This window comes from Castor canadensis, chromosome 4, assembly GCF_047511655.1.
Source record: "Castor canadensis chromosome 4, mCasCan1.hap1v2, whole genome shotgun sequence".
Taxonomy (NCBI): Eukaryota; Metazoa; Chordata; class Mammalia; order Rodentia; family Castoridae; genus Castor; species Castor canadensis.
The window spans coordinates 112010085-112029886 of record NC_133389.1 but is presented as its reverse complement, the minus strand read 5'-3'; the positions used below and the strand labels follow the sequence as shown (position 1 = coordinate 112029886).

The window sequence follows — 19802 nt, the reverse complement described above, 5'->3', positions numbered from 1 at the left end:
TAAACATTTGACATACAGAATGTGAGGATTTACATGATTTGATTTTGACGCTTCACATTGCCATGTGAAGTTCCCTTTACAATCATATTTTGCTAAAGATTTGATAATGGTTATATTTATATGACACCCTTTGCTATTAAGAATAAGAACCAAGGAAAAAGCCAAATAAAAAAAGTCATGTCAATTTTAAAGGCAATAAATTTATAATTACTCTCCAACTTCTATTCTTCCTTTCCCATTAGAGATCTCAAATGTGTTATCTTGGGAGTTAAATTTATTCACTTATTCAAATATGTATTTAAAATTTTAAATAGAGTACTTACTTAGTTCAAAACAGATGCTGTATGCTGGGAACACAGGTAAGCAAGTTAAGATGACTCCTGCCCAGATGAAGTTTTGATTCTAGTTGGTGCAGACACCAACTAGACAACAGACAGCTGTGCAGTTACTGTTTTATTGCAACTGTTAAGAGTACTCTGAAGGCAAAATATCGCATGTAATAGGAGTCCCCTTCTAATCCTTTAGGTCAGGGAAAGTGTCATGGGAGGAATGATATTTAACCTAATAACTGAGGACTTGGAGGAGTACACTAATCTAGGGCTTGGCCTTGAGGAAGGGCAGGACATTGCATTGGCAGAGGCTTGGGCCAGCTTTCTGGAATCATTTTGTAACACATGAGATCCAAAAAAGAAAAAAGAACCAACATCTTCCTTTAAAAAGTTGGTAGCATATGTTTTAATTAATCACTCATTTTCCCTAAAGGCAGGTTGCACCACCACCTTGCATCAGCATAAAATATAGAGAATAATTCTGATAAGAGCCAGAGACAGCATGAAGAAAATTATAGTAGGGTTTCAAAGGATGAGATGGGCTCCAGTAGACATAAATAAACTGAGGAATAAGAAATTATAGATAGAATGAATTAGTCTAAAATTGAGACTTTTTTGGTATAGCTTATCAGTAAAATGACTTGTTTTTTTGTAGGTCCCTTCTCAACCTCAGGGAAGCGTACCATGAAGTTTGTTGCCAGAACCACTTACAATAAAGTCATCCTGTTCACAGGTTTTTGATAAACTGTTTTTATTCTTTAATAAATAAGAGACGATGCCATTGTCTCCTGTGAAATAGCAGGGGTTTTACTCTGAAGAAAATCTGTTTGGAAATGTTAAGCTGGTTACACAGAACTAATAAGCCTCAAGGTGGTCACTCTCTCTGGATTAAAGCTGTGGAACAATTGTGGCTCCTGTTACAAGGAAAATTACAATGGCCCATTATGGAAAGGGACAAAAATCTCTGTTCCCAGAGGAGGGCTGACAAGCTAAAAGTCCCCCTCCACATGCCAACACAAAAGCCCCATTGCCTCAGATTGTTCGTTTATGTAAATCAAGAGGGTGGCATTAATTCTGCAAGTGGGACTGCTAAACAGTAAGGGAGGAGCTGATTGGCTGAATCCTTGCTCCTGGGCTGGTGGCAAATCAGACCAATCCTATTGCGTTTATTCTAAGCTCTGTCTGGACACCTTTAAGAGAAAAATTTTGCTATTATGTACCAAAGTGAATAATCTATGCTTTTAGAATAAGATTTGGCACTATAGGACTTGAAGGCAATAGAAGGTATCATATCAAAGATCTGCTCACTTAGCTTCCCTAAAGCTCTCTCCAAATTGGACTTCAGTGTACATCATGACAGATGTTCCTGCGACAGTTAGTGGGGACAAGTGTAATGGAGACAGACCACCTGAAAATGGTCAACAACCTACCAGTAAAATCAGTAAGCAAATGACTGATGTGGATGGGACCCTGCCATACTACAGGGTTGAACCCAGTCTTGAAGATTTACCTATGAAAGGAAAGCAGGAAGAAAGTGGAAAACCCCAAGGGACCATATTGCCCAATTGGCCCATGGACAAGAAGATTCTAAAAGGTAAAGTATTTTCCTTTCTCTTTATTTGCTTGTTTTGATGTGTAAGCTCACTCAGGATTTTTTTTTTTTTTTTGATAAACTTCATTACAGGAATAGCTGGGCACCTAAGAAATATAGTCTCTTATCCTACTAGGGTTGCATACCATAGAGCTAAACCTCTGCCTCTGGTAATCCAGACTTGTCTATCCAGTGGCAACATGATTCCACATAATTTTCTTTGTCTCCTTAACTGGGAGAAAACTTAATAGTTATCACATTTGTGGGTTTGTTGCAAGAAATTCTAAATTCTAGTTCAATGCCAACTACTGTTATTTATTATAGACAATCCAATGTTATTTGCCCAAAGAAAACTCAGAACTTCAAGATCCCCATCTACCCTCACCCTGCACAACAATAAAAAAATCCCTCTTTATATATATTTGAAGATATCTGAATTCATGGTTCTATATCTTCTATAAATATTAAAGGAGGGATTATATTGATAAAAAAATTAATTGTCAAATAAATAAATGGAATCAATTAAAAAAGAATCAGAAGAGTCAAAATAACTTTTAGTAATCATAATTAAAATTAATCTACCTAGACTCTAAATGGATAATTTGTGAACCCTTGAACTATATATGTTTTAAATACTTGTACTTTTCCCCAGAAAACCCAGAAGAGAACCTCTTTGTTGTTCATAAGGCCATCACAGATCTTTCTCTCCAAGAAACAAGTGCTGAGGAGATGACATTCAGAGAAGGTAACAGGAATTGTAGTTTTTTACACTAGAAATTGTTTGACTGGATATGATGACAGTTTTTGCATGGAATACTGTGTGAATTTGGTATTAAAAAGCAATCCAGCAATGACTTTGAAATCTCAAGCTGTTATAGGCAGATAAGAGGGTCTTGAATTATCTGTCCATTCCACCTTAGCAAGCATTCCAGATGGCTCAGGGCTAAAACTGCATGTATTGGAATACCTGATTGGCATGCCAGCATGACATGTGTCTCCTAATAAGTCAGTCCACTAAATCAGCCTTTCTTTTTGACTTGGTGTCTCAAAATCTGTATCAGACACCTTGTGAAGTGTTTCAAAAACAGGTTTATCTTGAAAGTCTACTATTGACATGCAGTTTAAAGTGATTGTGTAAATTGATTTAATTACAGGAAAATTCTAGGCCTCTGATTTTAGTACAAAATGGTTAACTATTTCTTGTCAAAGAAAGCTTCCAGGATGATTGAGTTAACTTTGTGTTCTTTAAGTAAATGGGAGAATGTAAAGAGCATTGGAATGACTATATTATGATTCAAATAAAGTCAATAGATTAAGAGATACAAAATCCTTCAGACATTTCTTCTAAGAAGACACTTACATTCAACTTCCAAATAAAGTGCAGGATAAAATCAATTAATCATTCCTTCTCTCTCTTGGAACTGTAAACAGGTTATCTCAAAATTCAAGTCATCTTGTTAGATCTAACCAATATAGTAAAGGACATTGACAAGCAAAATGTACAAGGGACTACAGATTGAAACATTAGAATATCACATAAGATAGTAGAGGTCAAAGAAGACAGGGAGGCTATTGGCAGTTTCCTGGGTTTGCTCTCTTTACCTAGACAGCTCTCAGACTGCCTGCTGATGAATGCATACACACTTCATGGAAAAGACAGCAAGCAACAGCCATTGTTAAGCTTCTACACCACCAGAGATAATTTATAAAGCTTAAGACCTCACAGAATGAACCAAATGACTTTTTTGTCCAATTCTTTCTGCTTCCAATATAACAAGCCCTCCAAAGTAGGAATCATAGTCTTCCATCTAGAAACCTTTTCAAATTTCTGATCAGGAAATCCATTGCAAACAATAGTCTTCTAGGATCTTCCATTTTGATTAAATGGAGAATGAAAATAGCCTGTCTTTTTAAAGTAGTTGGTGTCACTGGTGAATTTGTCCTTGCACAAATCCTTTGTGTTTGATGTAGCATGTACTTTTTCTCTCCAGTGGAATCACAGATTTTGTTGTCTTTTATTTTCACTATGGCAAACAGCTAAAAATCTTCAGAGAATGTTCCTGGATTGAAAAGTAGAAAGATGATAAAAATATTGAAGAAAAGCTAGAATTTAAATTCAAGGAGTAGTTTCATTCACAACAATCCTATGCCTGAGGCATGAATATGAACAAAAAGATCAGTTTGGTTCTTGTGGAAAAGCAAAGCTTAATACTATAATACAAACGTTCTAATGTGTATGTGTGTGATGTAAAGAATATTGTCTGGACACCAACAAACTTGCAGCAGCTGTATATAACTAATGTGGGGTGAATAATTCATTTCTATTTCTATGTTTATACTTTAAAAATCTGATGTTTAAAGTTTAAAAAAATACAAAATAATTAAAAGCTTTAGATGAAAAGGCATATATTTCAGAAAGGATAGAAAATTGTGGAGGGGAGGGACAAAGAAGACCACTGCCTCTCATCTTATGTATGTGTTGAAAAGGAATGGTGGAACTAGGCCCGGCAAGGGATATAACCCAGACTACCCAGACTGATGCTTCCTATAGAGCCTGTTAGGGGTGAAAGCTCAGCGAACAACCTTGGCTCTGTTATAATACATTCTTAGCATGCTCAGTGAGCATTGGTGAAGGTATGTTGATATGATCTAGCTGTTTTAAAAGTGATGACTGCAGTGCACTAAACCCTTTAAAAGTTGCTACACAATACCAAGTAACTTGTGTTAATTAGTTGTCATTCAGAACTTGTTTTAAACAACATAGCATTATGTAGCTATGACTTCAACAAGTATCTGTGGTTTCTGGAAATCAGTGCAAATCTTAGACCTCATTGTGTGTGCTTTGATGGACATGGTGCCTGAGTTGTGAGCACATGAGTCTTAACCGTCTGTGGATCCCTGCTCTTCCTTCCATACCTAATTGCTTTATGATAACTCAGCGACAGGACCAAATACCAAGTTTGCTATCTGAATGTGACCAGACATGGGCAGTCATCATTTTCACTGTTGGAAGAAAGGGTTTTCTCCCTGATGTATTCTAATTTTCCTTAAGGGATGTGTTTGTGTGTATGAGATAGACCCAAACATTTTATTACATATATTCACATATCCAATTGTGACAGGCTACACAAGATTTTTGTGTGCCTCAGGGAATACTAGTCTTACTGAAGAGAATAGTCTATAGCAATAGAAGTCTTTGGAGTTTAGGTTGTAGATTTTCTTGGAGATTTACAGTATTCATTAACATTTTAAAAGCTTGGGATAAATTCTGAAAACATTTATTTAACTGTATTTAAAGCAGTATTTTCCAGACTAATTTTGTTTGTGAAGCTTGTCTAATTCTGTAGAACTTATTAATAACCAAGAACCATACCCCACAAAACACAAGCTGAAAATGATTGTCCAGAAAAATAATTCAGAGAGTAACAAAATAGCAAGTAGATACTTTGGACCCTCTTCACATCTCAACTACCAATTGCTTTTGCTACAGGGCATCAGTGGGAGAAGATTCCTCTGAGCAGCAGTAACCAGGAAATAAGAAGAGCAAAGGAAAGAATCATGGAACAACCTCTAGAAGAGAGAGAGGATGAGGGTATTCAGAACAAAGCTTACCAGGCAACAGAAATTGAATGGTTGGGATATCGAAAACCTAGCCAAGTTGACATGTTGCATTGCAAACATGATGAGGAGGAAGAGGTTTGGAATGAAGAAGCTAATGATAATGGTGATGAATGCAATGATGATGAAGATGAAGTTCGAGTAATAGAATTTAAGAGAAAACATGAAGAAGGTTCTCAATTCAAAGAAGAAGGTGATGCAAGTGAGGACTCCCCACTGAGCAGCCCCAGTTCCCAACCTGTGACACCTGAGGAGCAGCCAATGTTAGGAAAGAAGGGTGATATCTCCAGAAATGCTTATTCCAGATATAACACAATATCCTATCGGAAAATCAGGAAGGGGAACACCAAACAAAGAATCGATGAATTTGAGTCTATGATGCATTTATAAACTAACTGGAGCTGAGAAATTCTCATATTTCATGATCCCTAATGCAAAAACTAATTCTATTGTCCTGTGATGAATCTTTCTATGCCTTGTTTGAATTATGCACTTGAAAGATGTGCAAGCTTATTGTTTTTTTCATGGTAGAATAATGTGAAAATAACCTTAGACAAAATTCATTCTGGTAACTGGTAATTCATTCTGGTAAAAGCTTTAGCTTCATTCGTGGGCATTTAAAACTTCATTAATATAGCATTACATGATAAGCATTAAAGAGCTGGTCCCATTGGGGACTCTGACATCATCTGCCTTCAAGGTGGTCATCAAATGAAAGGAGGAACCATGTGAAATGTAAAGTGGCTTCTATATTCATTTTGGTGTCTTTCTTCCTGTACACTGGGGTGATAGAAAGCCTGTATTAAACCCTTCCTCCCTTTGAAAATGGCTTTGCATATATTCTGGCAATAAACTGTCCAAAATTCTTTATCTTTCCTATTATCATTAAAAATTGTTTTTCCTTGCCATCCACTGAGCGAAAATTCTATAGACCTCCTTCCTAGGTGTCATCATAAACTGAATTTTCTCACTGGAGGGGCTGATTAATTTCCAGTCAGGAGAATTGTTTGCTAGATGTTGGCTTTATGCTTTTGGGTTGAATTAAAACCATTGTGAGGGTGATACAGGGAGGGGCTGCTAGATTGGTGGGCAATAGACTAAAGAGTTATATTGGATAGTTTTATTTTTATGATTGAAAATAAAATCTTGTGTGGCACAATTAAAGTTATTAAAAATAAAAATCACAGTTTTAGCACAATTTTAATAAAATGCTCCTCACTATTACCACTTTCTCTTATTAAGAATTCTATTATCTTAGAATAATTTTATTTCCTTAGAAATCTGAGACAATGCTAGTCATAACTGTACTAGTTACTACAAAAATAGAAATAATCATCTTAGAATATGTTCAAAGTAGGGTGTGAGCACATATTTTTAGAGAGGAAGCATTGATAGTTGTTGGGAATTTGTAATTTGCTGGACCTCTGCCCAAATCCAGAAGCTTAAAATTGTACTTGTGGAGTTTCACTCAAACCAATGTGTCAAATAATGTGTTGAATATTTATGAAAAGGAAATCTATATTTATATTCTTAGATAGTTTGTTCCACAATTTTTCATTTCATGCTTCCATATATGTTACTCTGAACTTTCTGTTACCACTGATAAAAATATCTTTGGCTCTGCAAATAAAAAGACAATTCCTTATTGTCTGAATGTAATACAGTCTTCATTGTACTATTCAACCCATTGTTTATTTCTTTTTCATTTTGTGAAAAAGCCTGGGTTAGTCCTCTTAGATTATTGCTCATTTATGTGTAACAAATCCCACACATTCTCATAGCAACTTCTTTAATTCTTCTTGGCCATATAATATAGTTCCACAGTATTATTTAACGTCTATAAGACTCAATTTTGAGTACAGGTTTGAAGTGCTCCTTTTATTCTTTCAAACAGAGACTTTACAACTGACCATACAAAATGTCTGTTAACCTTAAACTCTTGGACCTGCAGATTTCAGCTGGGTGAAAATGTGAGTTTTCAGAATAAAGTGAGGGAAATCAAGGATTTTTCTGGATAAGGTTAGGTAGGAGATTGATGCACTAGGACAACTTCCTGCTTAACTTAGATCCTCTAAATCTTTCCACCAGGACAACCTATTTTTTTTCTGGGTTACTGATGATCACTATAATTTTCTACTTAACTTCAAAACACAATATTACATTGTCCGTCATGTAACAGGACCCTTATTGTTAACCTATCTTCAAGAGAATCTGCAGTTTGAATTATCCAACAGAGGTGATGAATTCTTAAGGAATTTGAGTGTGATGGGTGATCTCTGGTTATGTGACATGGCAAAGCAACTGGCTTTTATATAGTTCCAATATGTAATAACCTTTGTCTTTTTAGCTGTGTGCACTCACCCAACAATTAACTGACTATGAAACATATTGTCAACATGACTATTGTATGGTATGTTAGCTTGTAAAAGTTTCATGTTCATGGATGAAGCAATGCAGTTACAAAAGAGCACCGACAGTGTTCTATGGCATCAGTGTGCATTGCCCTGAACTGTCATCTTACATCATAGGGTTAAGCAGCTTTGAATAACATGATAGTGATTATGGCCATTTGAGTTTTTGTAGCCTGGGAAGGACAAAGGTCTAGTTCAGATTGCACAGAGTCTATTTACCATATTTTATATGCATGGAGTACATGATTGTGAATAAAAATTGGTAACTACTTATGAAGGATTACCCAAGTAATTGTGATTCCAGGTTCAGGGATGGTAAGTATTCTGGTATTTGATAGGAAAGAGAATTAATTTATTTTGTGAATGCTGATATTGCTTACATGACTTAATTTCTTTTGCTGCCAGATTAATAGGAATTAATGATAGCTTTCTTTATAAATATAAAATGTGCCTTTCATAGAATGCTGTATCGGAAGTCACAGTATTTTCCAGAATCTGTTTATGTATGTGTGTATGTATGTATATATGCATATATGTATGCATGCCTGTATGTATCTATCTATCTTATTCATCTCTCTATCTTAATAATTTAGATAAAGAACTGCCGTGTCTGACTTGCTCTCAATAAAAGTTTGTGCTCTTTGTTTCTGAATTCTATACTTTGTTTTCTTTAGCTGCCTTTTAAAATTTAGTAAGGACCCTTCCATTTCAGCAACTACTAAGACCAATAATAAACGACTCTTCAAAAGTCAAGATAATACCTTATATAATTAATTTGCATTATTTATTTCAAAAGGTCTTAAGATGATTGTATATGAAATCATAAAAATAACTTCTGGTGTGTAATGTACATAAAAATTCTATTACTTTAAAAATGAGATATTGTTTCAACTGCATGTTAGCACCAAAAAATGTGAAATAATATCTTCACAGTCATTAAGACAATTAATTGAAATTCTTCTAACGCTTTTACAGTAATTGTTTCTGCAAATTTACGTGGGGTAGTAATTTTGGCACATTTTCAAGTGGAGAACATACATTTAAGTTTTTCAAAGTGATAGGGAAAACATTTAAAATAAGTAATATTAAAGAATTATGGAAAAGGATGAAACATCAGATCATAAAGAAGAGATATGTTTGACCATATGAAAAAGGCAACTACTTTTCTCAAAGCCTGAACTTTCATTGCTCCATAAAAACAAGAGGTTTATAAAAAGTAATGTCGAAAGTTGCATTTGCCAATATTAAAATATCAGACCACAACATAGCACCATAAATATGAAACCCAAAATGTGTACTCAGCTCATGAAGAATACAAAATGACTGGGCCATACAATCAGCACAAACACAATGCAGGATGGTAATGGGCACAGAAATCACCCAGACAGATGGCAAAGTACAAAATAAACTGGTAACATCTAGTAACAAACTGCCAGCTAGGGAGAACTTGGGAAATGAATTTACAAAGTGATTTGGACTTTTCCCTATAAATTTAAAGTTATAAATTTGATTCATTCTTTATAATAATTTCAGCTGGTCAGAGACAAAAAATAGTGGGTACTTAAAAATATTCAAACAATTACAAATTGTTTGTACTCTATAGTTTAAACATGATTCTCCCATTAACAAATGCTTTCAGGTAACCAACAACAAAACTTCTCCCTTGATGTTTGTCTTATCTCAATGTCTTATAACTGAGATATATGTATATCTCTAGCAAAATTTGGGCATCTGTCTGAAGAAGAACTAAGGCATGTGCATGATTCTAAACTGAAGAATAGCAGCTTGATAATTTAATTTGATCACTCTGCAAAGCAGTACCAGAGTGAGAGTCCATTTGAAAAAGTTTTGTTCAGGGGGCCAAAAGTAGACAAAACTATGCAACTAAAAAGTGAGTTAAAAATACCTAATGACATCCCTTTTTTTTCTTTACAATGCATGTAAATACTTTTGGTTTTATTTTTCTTCAGTTTAAAGTATTAAACACACATGTATCCATATATGTTTGTATTTAGGCATACATTTTTATAAAAATTGGTATTTTCAAATGGTCATGTAAAGGTTAAAATCTCTATTAATGGTATTAGAAATTTTAATTTCAATATCTAATAGAAAGGCTTTATTTATATATTAATAATCTATATCTTTAAACTGGCAAATATCTATCAATCAATAGTAAAAGTAGAAAACCTCTACTTCCAAAGAAGTTATTTGTTACTTACTTAATGGCAGTTATCACTACTAGGAGCTCAGCATATTTGCAGTTGTCCTATGTGTTGAAAAATGAGAATTTTCACTTCTATCTTTTTGTAATTTTTTTTACAAAGGAAAGACTCACATAAACTTGTAAAGGGTCACTTATTGAAATGGTAACTGTTAGTTGATACATTAGGTTGAAAACAAAGACATTAAATCTGCTTTGTGTAATGCTATGTTTTTCCTTTCCTTTAGACATGGGCATCAATACAGGAAACACATCCATTAAGCTCACTGTTTATGGAAAGGATACTTGCCAAAACAGTATTTTGTACAGTCACTTTGCTTCTTTTCTCTTTTTAAGGCATTTTGGTTTGTAGCAATCATTAAGTAACCCATGTAACATGTGTTGCAAAAGCAGTGTAGCACAGTGGAAGTTAAAGTCATGGTTTATAATTTAAATTGGATTATAATTTAAATTTTTTATTGCCCATCTTTGCTTAAACATAGCAGTTGTCAGCTTTGCTTACAAGCTGGAGGAAGAAAAAGTTGGTACTATTACTCACAGAGAAACATACCTCTGGATGTCCATTTCTGTTTCTCATATTTGGCCCAGGAGATGGAAAAGAATAGGTCCTACATATGAGAGTCATTACACTTACTTCTACACATCAATTGTTTAACAGAGAGGGAGGCCTTCTTCTATTTCCTACCTATGCAAAATCCAAGATAGACCAAAGAGGTTTTGATTCTATCTCATTTCATAATCCTTGACATCAACAAATACCACCAAAGGATTTTAACGGAGTTCACTTGCACAGACAGCCCTATTCGATAAAACTGTTACAGCATGGCACAGTGCAAGAAATTTTGGGAGGGGAGCCAGACAGAATAGGAGGGTTTTATCTCTTATGAGTGGGATGACCAAATTCTTCAACCGTGTAATGGAGAGTGACCCACCTCATCCATGTAATGGGGAGAATGATGATGGTGAGACAGAGCACATAAGGTACCTATGTGTAGTAAGGATTCAATTATAATTATTTCCTCTCTCTTTTCTCTTTACTCTTGTATTTTCCTTATTTTTATCCAAGATATTGAGGCCTTCATCTGAGGTCTTGCTTCTTTCTTGTAATATGAATCTAAATATTAAATTAGAAATATTTGAACAATACAAAAAATGATGGCATTACCTGGTATTTCTCAATGTCATTATCTTGCATATAAACTTCTTGAAAATCATTGTAAGTGATCCAGGAAATCAGGATTGACTCTGAATATTGAATTGCTGTACACTGTAAATGTTATCACCGTCCCTCTATAATCCTTAAGGTTAGAAGCAAGGTGTTTTAATATCTAAGAGAATGTTTCCAAATTAGTGTGGGAAACTAATTGTGATCGTGGCACTCGGTGGTTTTGCAGCCCTATGAATGACAGCTATTGAATGTCAGCAAGCAGTACTGAGCAAATTTGATGCTTGTGATAAAAAGAGGCGTGCACCCCAACGACAGCTGTGTCTTCCCATGGAAAAGTAGGGTAGAAGATCTTGTAACCATTGAAAAGAGAAAGAAACTGTGCAAACTGAAAGGTGCAGAAGCACTTCCAGGGTTTAGTAAACTAGTTTTTGATCAAAAACATTCTGTTACATATTTTTAAGCTACTCTGGGTTCAAGCTACGCATAGACAGTTTTCTAAGCAGAGAATAACTTAAGTCCATCCAAGGAAAACTGAAGCCCCCAGTAACACAGCCTACTATTGTATTCAGGACTGGTTAGGACCCTAAAGCATCTCATCCACAGGGTTATCATTAGAAGTAAAAGAAGACTTATTAGGATTTATATGCTTATTCCAGTCTTCTATAAACAAAATTTAGAGGGCAATGCTTTAAAAAATTTTGGTAGTAGATTTAAGAGTTAGTCAAGACTGTTCACACAGATTCTTAAATAGTGATTAGCTTCTCACATGTGAGGGTAATTGAGAAAATACATAGTAAAATTGTTTTAAAAATTCTACCCAAGAATTTACAATATAGATTCAAATACAGCTTTATATAATAAGTATAACAAGGTAATGTCAGATGGAACATACACTGAGCAGACTAGAGAAGGAAAACATTCAATTTTCTTCAGCTGGGACAACCAAAGTTAGGTATCCAAAGCATGACTCACCTTTTTTGGAACAGAGTTGACTTTTCTTTGTAGAAGCTGTTTTGGGAAAAATAGAGGCTGTACAGACGGGGGGTGGGGGGCAGGAACCTTTCAAATTCTTCAGTGACATGAAGAATTACACAAGGCATCCAGTATGTTCAGTTTGGTCAGTCACTCAACTAGTCCTCTGGCAAGCAACTTGTGTTTCATTCCCCATATGGCTATTTTGAAAAGTATTATCTCATTTTCTAGCTATTCTCTTATTTCATCTGCAATCATCAATTATTTGAATAAAGCATTTCAAATATGGTAAAAATGTACAGAAGTTTTTCCCTATTCTAGTCTTAGTTGTAGCTGGAAATTAAAATTAGGTGTTAAAAAGGAGGTCAGAGCTAAAACTCCCAGTTTTACCATCATCTCAAGTAAACAAGAATTTAAAACAAACTTTTTTTGGCAGTACTGGGGTTTGAACTCAGGACCTCATGTTTGCTAAGCAAGCGCTCTATCATTTCAGCCACTCCACAAGTCAATTTCTTTCTAAGGACTGTGTGGAATGGGTTTGTTAGGCTGTTAACCTGAAACAGCAGAAGAGCCTTGTCTCTGGAGAACTGAATTCTCATCAGAATTCCTTCATTAACTGTCCTGTGATTTTTAGACAGGTAATTTGTCTTCAGACATCAATTTTCTTACCAAAATGAACACAAAGGCTATTTCAATTACTAAGCTTTTGTTCTGACATGCCTAAGTGTTGGTATAGTTAAGATAAGAGCTTGATTTGGATGGAAGAAATATGTAACTTTTCCCAGATTTGCCATGGTATAACTGGTCCACATTGAGGGCTTTGTTCTTTCTCTCCTCCTTCATATCCCCTCTGTTCTTTTACCAAGTTTAGGGAAAAGTTTTCTTCAATTGTCTTCCTAAAAGTCATTTGTCTCATTTTCTTCCTCTTTCATTTATTTGTAGTTTGAAATCTTTTTTTTTAGTTTGAATCCATTTTTTTGCATATTTCATCCCAGTGAATACTGCTAAATCTAAAGTAAAATTCTACTATTTTTGAGAAGCCTTAATATCCTTCAGTGGTATTTCTGTTTGTTTTGTTGCTGTTTGTTTTAACTCTGCCCTGCATTAGCATTTGTTCATTGGTTAAATGTGTTCTTGGTTACTACATTGTGTTGTGACCTAGCCTTTTTTTCTTTCTTTGCCCTTTAAAAAATACTCATAAAAGACTAGGATGTTACTGGTATGAGTAATTTTTTAAACTGTAGTTTTAAAAACACAAAATGAAATGAAACAATATCCATACCTAGAGTTTTTAAATAAATAAGCATTTTTAAACCTCTTTTTCTCACTTAGATTTTTTTCCACTAACTATGAGAAAAGAAAGAGTAAGTAGTAATCAAAACCAAAACCTTGCCATTAGGTAGGGTCATCAATAGTTAATCAATAGCATGTCAAACTGTTAGGTCATGCATGTAGTCTGTAGGGATTTCAACAGTTGGTAGCTCTGTGCATCAGTTTTAGGTCTTCTAGTCATCAAACACCAAACATTTAAAATTTGGTGAAAAATTAGTCAATAAAGGGCCATGTTCTCATTGGTTATACTTGTGCTTGTGTAGGACAGAGTTGCTGACAATCGTTAAACAGTCATCATGAGTATCACTACGCTTCCCTAAGTGAGTCTTCACTTCTGGTTACCTATGAGATGACAGGAAAAATTATAGCACAGGGCTGGAAGCATCCAATTCCAAAGGCCAGACAAGGCTGAATAAGGACCCTGAGTTATCTTTTGTACTCCAAATATTGTGATTTAAAAAAAATCTTCCATTGAAATGCTATTAAAAGTGAAAAATCTTAAACTGCCACTGAGAAATACAATGAACAAGTTGACTGTCATTTTCACAGCATCTAATGGATTTACTAGATAAAAATATCAGTTCTTCGTTAGTCTTCATAGTATTTTTCAAATTTCCACTTTTGATATGGTTTCATTTGGTCACAAGAAGATAATTTCAAGGTCTTCTGAGAAAAATTTCCTTCCAAGCATAGCAACTGCTGATAATTTTCAAAAGCAATGTGATCCACCTGGAGAGAAAGAGGATCTCAGAATGACCCAGAGACTGAATTTGACAATGGTGATATAAAAAATATAACCCCCACCTCAAGAAAGGCAATTATAGTTTTAATTTCTTAAGAAGCCGCTTGAACTAAATTAATGACATAAACATGTTCTTTGAAAACATTAACTTTGCCTCTGTCTTATCATAACTAACTTGTCATAGTTCTTCAAGCTATAAGATTTTTAATTCTCCAGGAAGCAGAAGATGCATTTTTTAGTGATATGGGTGATAGCTATATTATTTAAAGGGAAAAATTTCCTGATGACATTTAACATATTTGATGGATGATGGCTATCTCATTGGTGATAGTAAAGAAAAAAACACATGCCATGACAGAAAGTGAACTCATTGATTTCTTAATTAAATTCATGTCCTGGAATTTGCATTCATATTACAAAATGCTAGAAATGATGCATTTTATTTATGAACTCCTTTCCATAATTTCTGATAGTATATAATGCCCAATGTGCACAATCCAGATTTAATTATGAAAATGTCAAAATATTCCAGATGGCCTTATCATTGCTTAATATTGATTGAATATCTGAGAAATGATAGATAACTTACTTAGAACCTTTAGGGGTGATTTACATAATCATTTATTTAAAAGTGTCCCTATAAAAATATTATCACTCTTGCAGGACTTTTAATGTTTGAGTATGTGCAAGGTTTTATAAAGTAGTTGGCCTTCAGGAAAATCCTTCTGGATTGTCTATAATGTTCTGCTGGTGGATTATGAAAAGGTTACCAAATTCCTCTTTGTCCCCTAACTAAAACATCTGACCAGCAGTTGAGAGAAATTCCATATTCCAAATATGCCACCTATAAGATCATTTCTTTTAGGGTGACCAAAATTTTGATCTTTTGGGGAGGGCTGACCTAGGGAACACTTTTTAAATGCAGATTTAGAAATGTATACTTTTAATAACTCATTGTTTTCAAGGGCGAACTCACTGCTACACTTCCTCTTTCCATGAAACTGCTAACCCCTAATCTTTCAATAAGGAGAAACGGGTTTTTGTTACTTAGAGTCTCTTTCTCCATGTCTAGTGTTCATTAAGTCTTGCATGTCTTGGTCAACTGCTCCCCTGAATATTGCCCAAGACTCTATGTAAGATCAAAGGCTTGGTCCCCAGGGGGCAATATTGGGGAGTGCTGGAACCTTTGAGATGTGGGGCCTACTAGGAGGTTATAGGCCACTGGTGGCATGTCCGTGATGAGGAGTGTGGGACCCAGGTCTCTTCCATTTTCTCTCTTTTGCTTCCTGGCCATAAGGTGAGTGATTTTGCTGCCATATGCACTCCTACAATTACGTGATACCTCACCACAGGCCCAAAGCAACTGGACAAACCTATAATGGACTGGAACCTCCAAAATTATGAGCCAACATAAACCTCTTTTCTTTATTAGTTGATTATCTAAGCTATTTTGCTACAGCAATGGAATACTAACAGAGGGACTTAGATTTAGTATGAAAACTACCATGCACACACCAAAAAAAAAAAAAAAGAAAAACATGAAAGCCAGCCACCAAGATATTCATCTCCATGATCATATAGCAATATCAAAGAATATCAAAGGCAGAAAGAAGTAATGTAGCATGTCACAAAGTCACAATTACAAGTAGGATAGAGAGTCAGCTTTCTAGTTTTTTCTATTGTAATTAAATTATCTTCTCTAAGAAATCAGCTTACTGTTTAAATGTTTTCTAACCAGAAATCTTTCCCAGGATTCACTTCTAGGGATACAGGATGTGTTTTAGTTTTTTTGTTTTCAATTGGCAATGCTGGGGTTTGAACTCAGGGCTTTATACTTTCTAGGGAGGCACTCTACTGCTTGAGCCATACCCCCAGCCATTTTTGCTCTGGCTATTTTTGAGATAGTGTCTTGCTTTTTGCCTGGGCTAGCAATCCTCTTATTTATATTTCCTGCTGTAGCTAAACTTCCACTACCACACCAAGCTCTTTCTATTGAGACTGGGTCTTGTGAACTTTTTTTGCTCAGGCTGGCCTGGAACCATGATCCTCCTGATCTTAGACTCCCACATAGCTGGGATGACAGGCATGTGCCACTGCTCTCAACTATTGGTTGAGATGGGGGTCTCACAAACTTTTTGCCTGCGCTCTCCTGGAACGTTAGTACTCCTAAACTCAGCCTCATGAGTAGCTAGGATTATAGGCATAAGATGTCACGCCCAGCATGTTTTCTCTTTATCGTAATGCTTTCCTTCTCTCCTTTTCTTTTCTCCTCATATCTTTAGCACCGGTTTAAGAGGTGCAATGTAGTTTATTTATTATATGTTTATGGATTTTCCTAACAGTATGCAAAAATAAAACTAGTAGCTTTTATAGCAGTATTTCCTAATGTTTCTGAGTAATTTGATAATAATCATTATCATTAAAGAGGAAAATATTGTGCAGAGGAACTAAAATATAACAGAGAAGATAAAAGTGGTAAGAGATTGGAGAATGCATTACTTAGCCTTGATTTTGACTCTGAGCAGGAAGAGAAGTGTCTGAGCCATCATCAAAAGAAGGACACTCTAAGGAGTAAAGGGTGTTTGCTTTGGGACCAGCTTTGGGAAAAGTGATGGATTTGATATAATAAATGCATTCAGTAGATTTGATGGCTGCCTGCTTGTGAGGTGGGAGAAACTCTGAGAAGTCAGTTCTGAGATTATTTCTGCCACCTCAAGATCCTGTGCCAAAGCATATGACTTTGAATTCTTTTAAAACAAAATTGGGAAAAAACTGAGTGGATTTGAAACTAAATATAGAATAGAGGTGACCTGGTAAATATGAACGATTGGACCTCTGGAAAATTATCTCTTGATCCAGTAGCCTCTGCTGATTTCTGTGATGAAAATACTGTCATGATGGCCGGTTTCAGTCTATTGATGTGATGTCACTGAATGCAAAGTTGGCAAGAAACAGATGTACACAATCAGTTCCTATAAGCTGGTGAGATCTGGATCCTGCACTGCCTTCTGAGCCCAGGTCTTTGGAATCACAGGGGATGGAAAAGAAAAAAGACAACTTATATAGAAAAAGGACAGAGTGAGGAAAGAACTAGAATTATTTCAGAGTGCAAGAACTGTAGTAAAAGATGCAGCTTCTTGCTTTTTCCATATACTCCCCCATAAACTCTTCTGTTATCCAGTGAGGATCAACTTTAGCCTAGAAGTCTTACTTTTAGCATTCTTGATTGAATGAAACAAATGATTTTAGAAACAAGAGGATGATAACAATACAACCATAAGAACCTGGTGACTTCTATTTCCAATCACTCTTTTGAAATAAGAATTAAAAAACAAACAAACCCCAAAAAATGACTTGACAATTTACAAAAATATATCTTTATGTTTTCCAGTGAACTTTAACACTGCCTCTATCGTCACAAACATTTAAAGCTTCAGACTGAGGAAACTGACAATGAAAGTTTTATGATCCACATGATTGAAAATGGAATTTATGGTAAAGAAGAGGTATGAATAGTTTGCTTACCAGTTCTGGATGAAAGATTGATGTGGATTTATGCAGCCATTTGAGCCCTTTGTTTCTGTTATCACAAGGATGCAGCCTTAGGGATCCTGTTTCAGGGATAGAGGCTAAGCACCATTCTCCATGTTTAATAAGTCTTAACCAGGTGTAATTAAATTGTTGAAACTATATTGGAAATGAATAAAGAAAAGATCACTTTTGGCATCAATCATAAGTATAGGGTTTGCTAAATATTTTTGTTAAGAATAGGTATGAATATTGGCACTCTGATTTCATGATTTATGTTCAAATCCGACTACTGTCATTTCAATCTGGTAGTATGGGTGTATTATTTACCTTGTCTGTTATCATATTCCTCATTTTAAGTTGGATATCAAAATAATCTATCTCTGAGGGTTAGGATAATGACTATGAAGTATTTAGCACATAGTAAGCCTACATATGTAAGCTGCAATAATTATTATACAATTCATAGCCATCTGTATGCAGATGTTGTGTTTTGTGTTCTGAAACCCAGACAACAATGGTGCTTGAAGTATTGGAATGTATAAGCCACCACAATTAAATTTCCAAGCCATAGGTAAATTCAAAGAGCTCTCAGTCTCAGTCTTAAGTTTCTTCAGTGAAAATTATTATATTTTCTTCTTTCACATTATCTGGACAATTGGACTCCAGTTGCTTTGTCTATTGTAAAGAAGGTTAAAATATTTCTCTGCTGCTAGCACAAGGAACCATCGTATTGCTACCATGTTAGCATCTACCAGTTCATAGGCTGTTCAGTTTGGGGGAGTAACAATGTATAAAATAAATGACAGTTTAGGTAATGGAGCCATTTTTTTCAGTCCTTAAAAATATTTTCTATAGTTGTTTATAATTTACTCTTTGGATGTTTGGTCAATATACTCTAAACCTCTGAGTCTGGAAAATTTGCCATTTGTACTTCTACAAATGTATTTGGAAAATGAATGGACTATTGGCAAAATTTATCTAAATGCTTTTATTTAATGAATAATTTGCAACATAGCTGAGATTTAATTTAGATTATCAGGTAAAATTAAAGTCATTATGCTGGATCTTCCCTCTCAAAGGGTAGTCCTTGGACTAACGTCACTGCCACTTAGGAGCTAGTTAGAAATGCTGTATCTGAGTCCCACTGTGGCCCTACTAAGTCAAAATTTGCATTAACAAATTCCACAGTTAATTTGTGTGGACATTAAAATTTGAGGATCATGGATATGTGGCATAATATATGGAGGTATGTGGCTACTAAAATAAACTAGATAGCATGTTGAAAAGGGATATCTCAATTGGTTACAAAGTTGATAACTAGAGAAACTCTTTTGGTAAGGAAAAGTATAGGGCTCCATGGTTCAGTCCAATTGTTTTATTCGTTTTGAGCTGTTTTGGCTGACAACTATAGTCATGGGCTTTGCATTAAACCTTAAGTCTATCCAAACCAAATTAACTTCCTTTATCTTCCTGTTCCTTTTACTACTCAAATAAACCACAAGAAGCAGACACTAAAAATGAGCAAAAAGGCAAAAAAGGGATTGGACTTTGTGGAATGCAGTGGCTACATTATTCATACTTTGGTCTCCTTACCTCCACTAGAGAGACCCAGTGGTGAAGAAGAATAGCAATTGAGTTTTCAGAAGAAACACTGGTTACTAAGGCCCCAAAGTTTCTACATTGATTAGTCTTGATGAAGTACATTATTTAATATCTTCATATAATTTAGACTAATTGTGGGGTTGTTTTTATAATTTATGAATATTTCTTCTTTGAGTTGTTAATAAGCAAAAGTTATTGCTTTTATTTGATTTTTTGACACTCATCATTTACCTCGGTCTCCTCTCTTTTCTAATTAAGAATAAGTTCCCTTGGCTTCAAGTT

The 19802-nt window shown here is 35.0% G+C and overlaps 2 protein-coding genes across 4 annotated transcripts in view; one reads left to right on the top strand and one right to left on the bottom strand.

The window, feature by feature from the left end:
- Positions 1 to 1519: 1519 nt before the first annotated feature.
- The window catches only part of Galnt5 (polypeptide N-acetylgalactosaminyltransferase 5), a 56476-nt gene continuing 38193 nt past the window's right edge, over positions 1520 to 19802 (bottom strand). For 2 of the 3 annotated variants that reach the window (XR_012447211.1, XR_012447212.1), the window contains 3 exons: positions 17913 to 18074; positions 12314 to 14374; positions 1520 to 3980 (listed from right to left, as the gene is read on the bottom strand). Coding sequence is in view for 1 of the 3 variants with exons in the window: in XM_074070824.1 (XP_073926925.1) it covers positions 14234 to 14374; positions 17913 to 18074 (303 nt within the window). In the remaining 2 variants the exon portion in view is untranslated. Of the gene's footprint in view, positions 3981 to 8128; positions 14375 to 17912; positions 18075 to 19802 lie in introns of those variants that run through there. The other variant, XM_074070824.1, reaches the window with a different exon arrangement.
- Ermn (ermin) lies at positions 1683 to 8601 on the top strand. The gene is made up of 3 exons (XM_020167519.2): positions 1683 to 1923; positions 2573 to 2665; positions 5411 to 8601. The coding sequence occupies exons 1-3, from the start codon at positions 1683 to 1685 to the stop codon at positions 5926 to 5928; spliced, it is 852 nt and encodes a 283-aa protein (XP_020023108.2). The 3' UTR covers positions 5929 to 8601.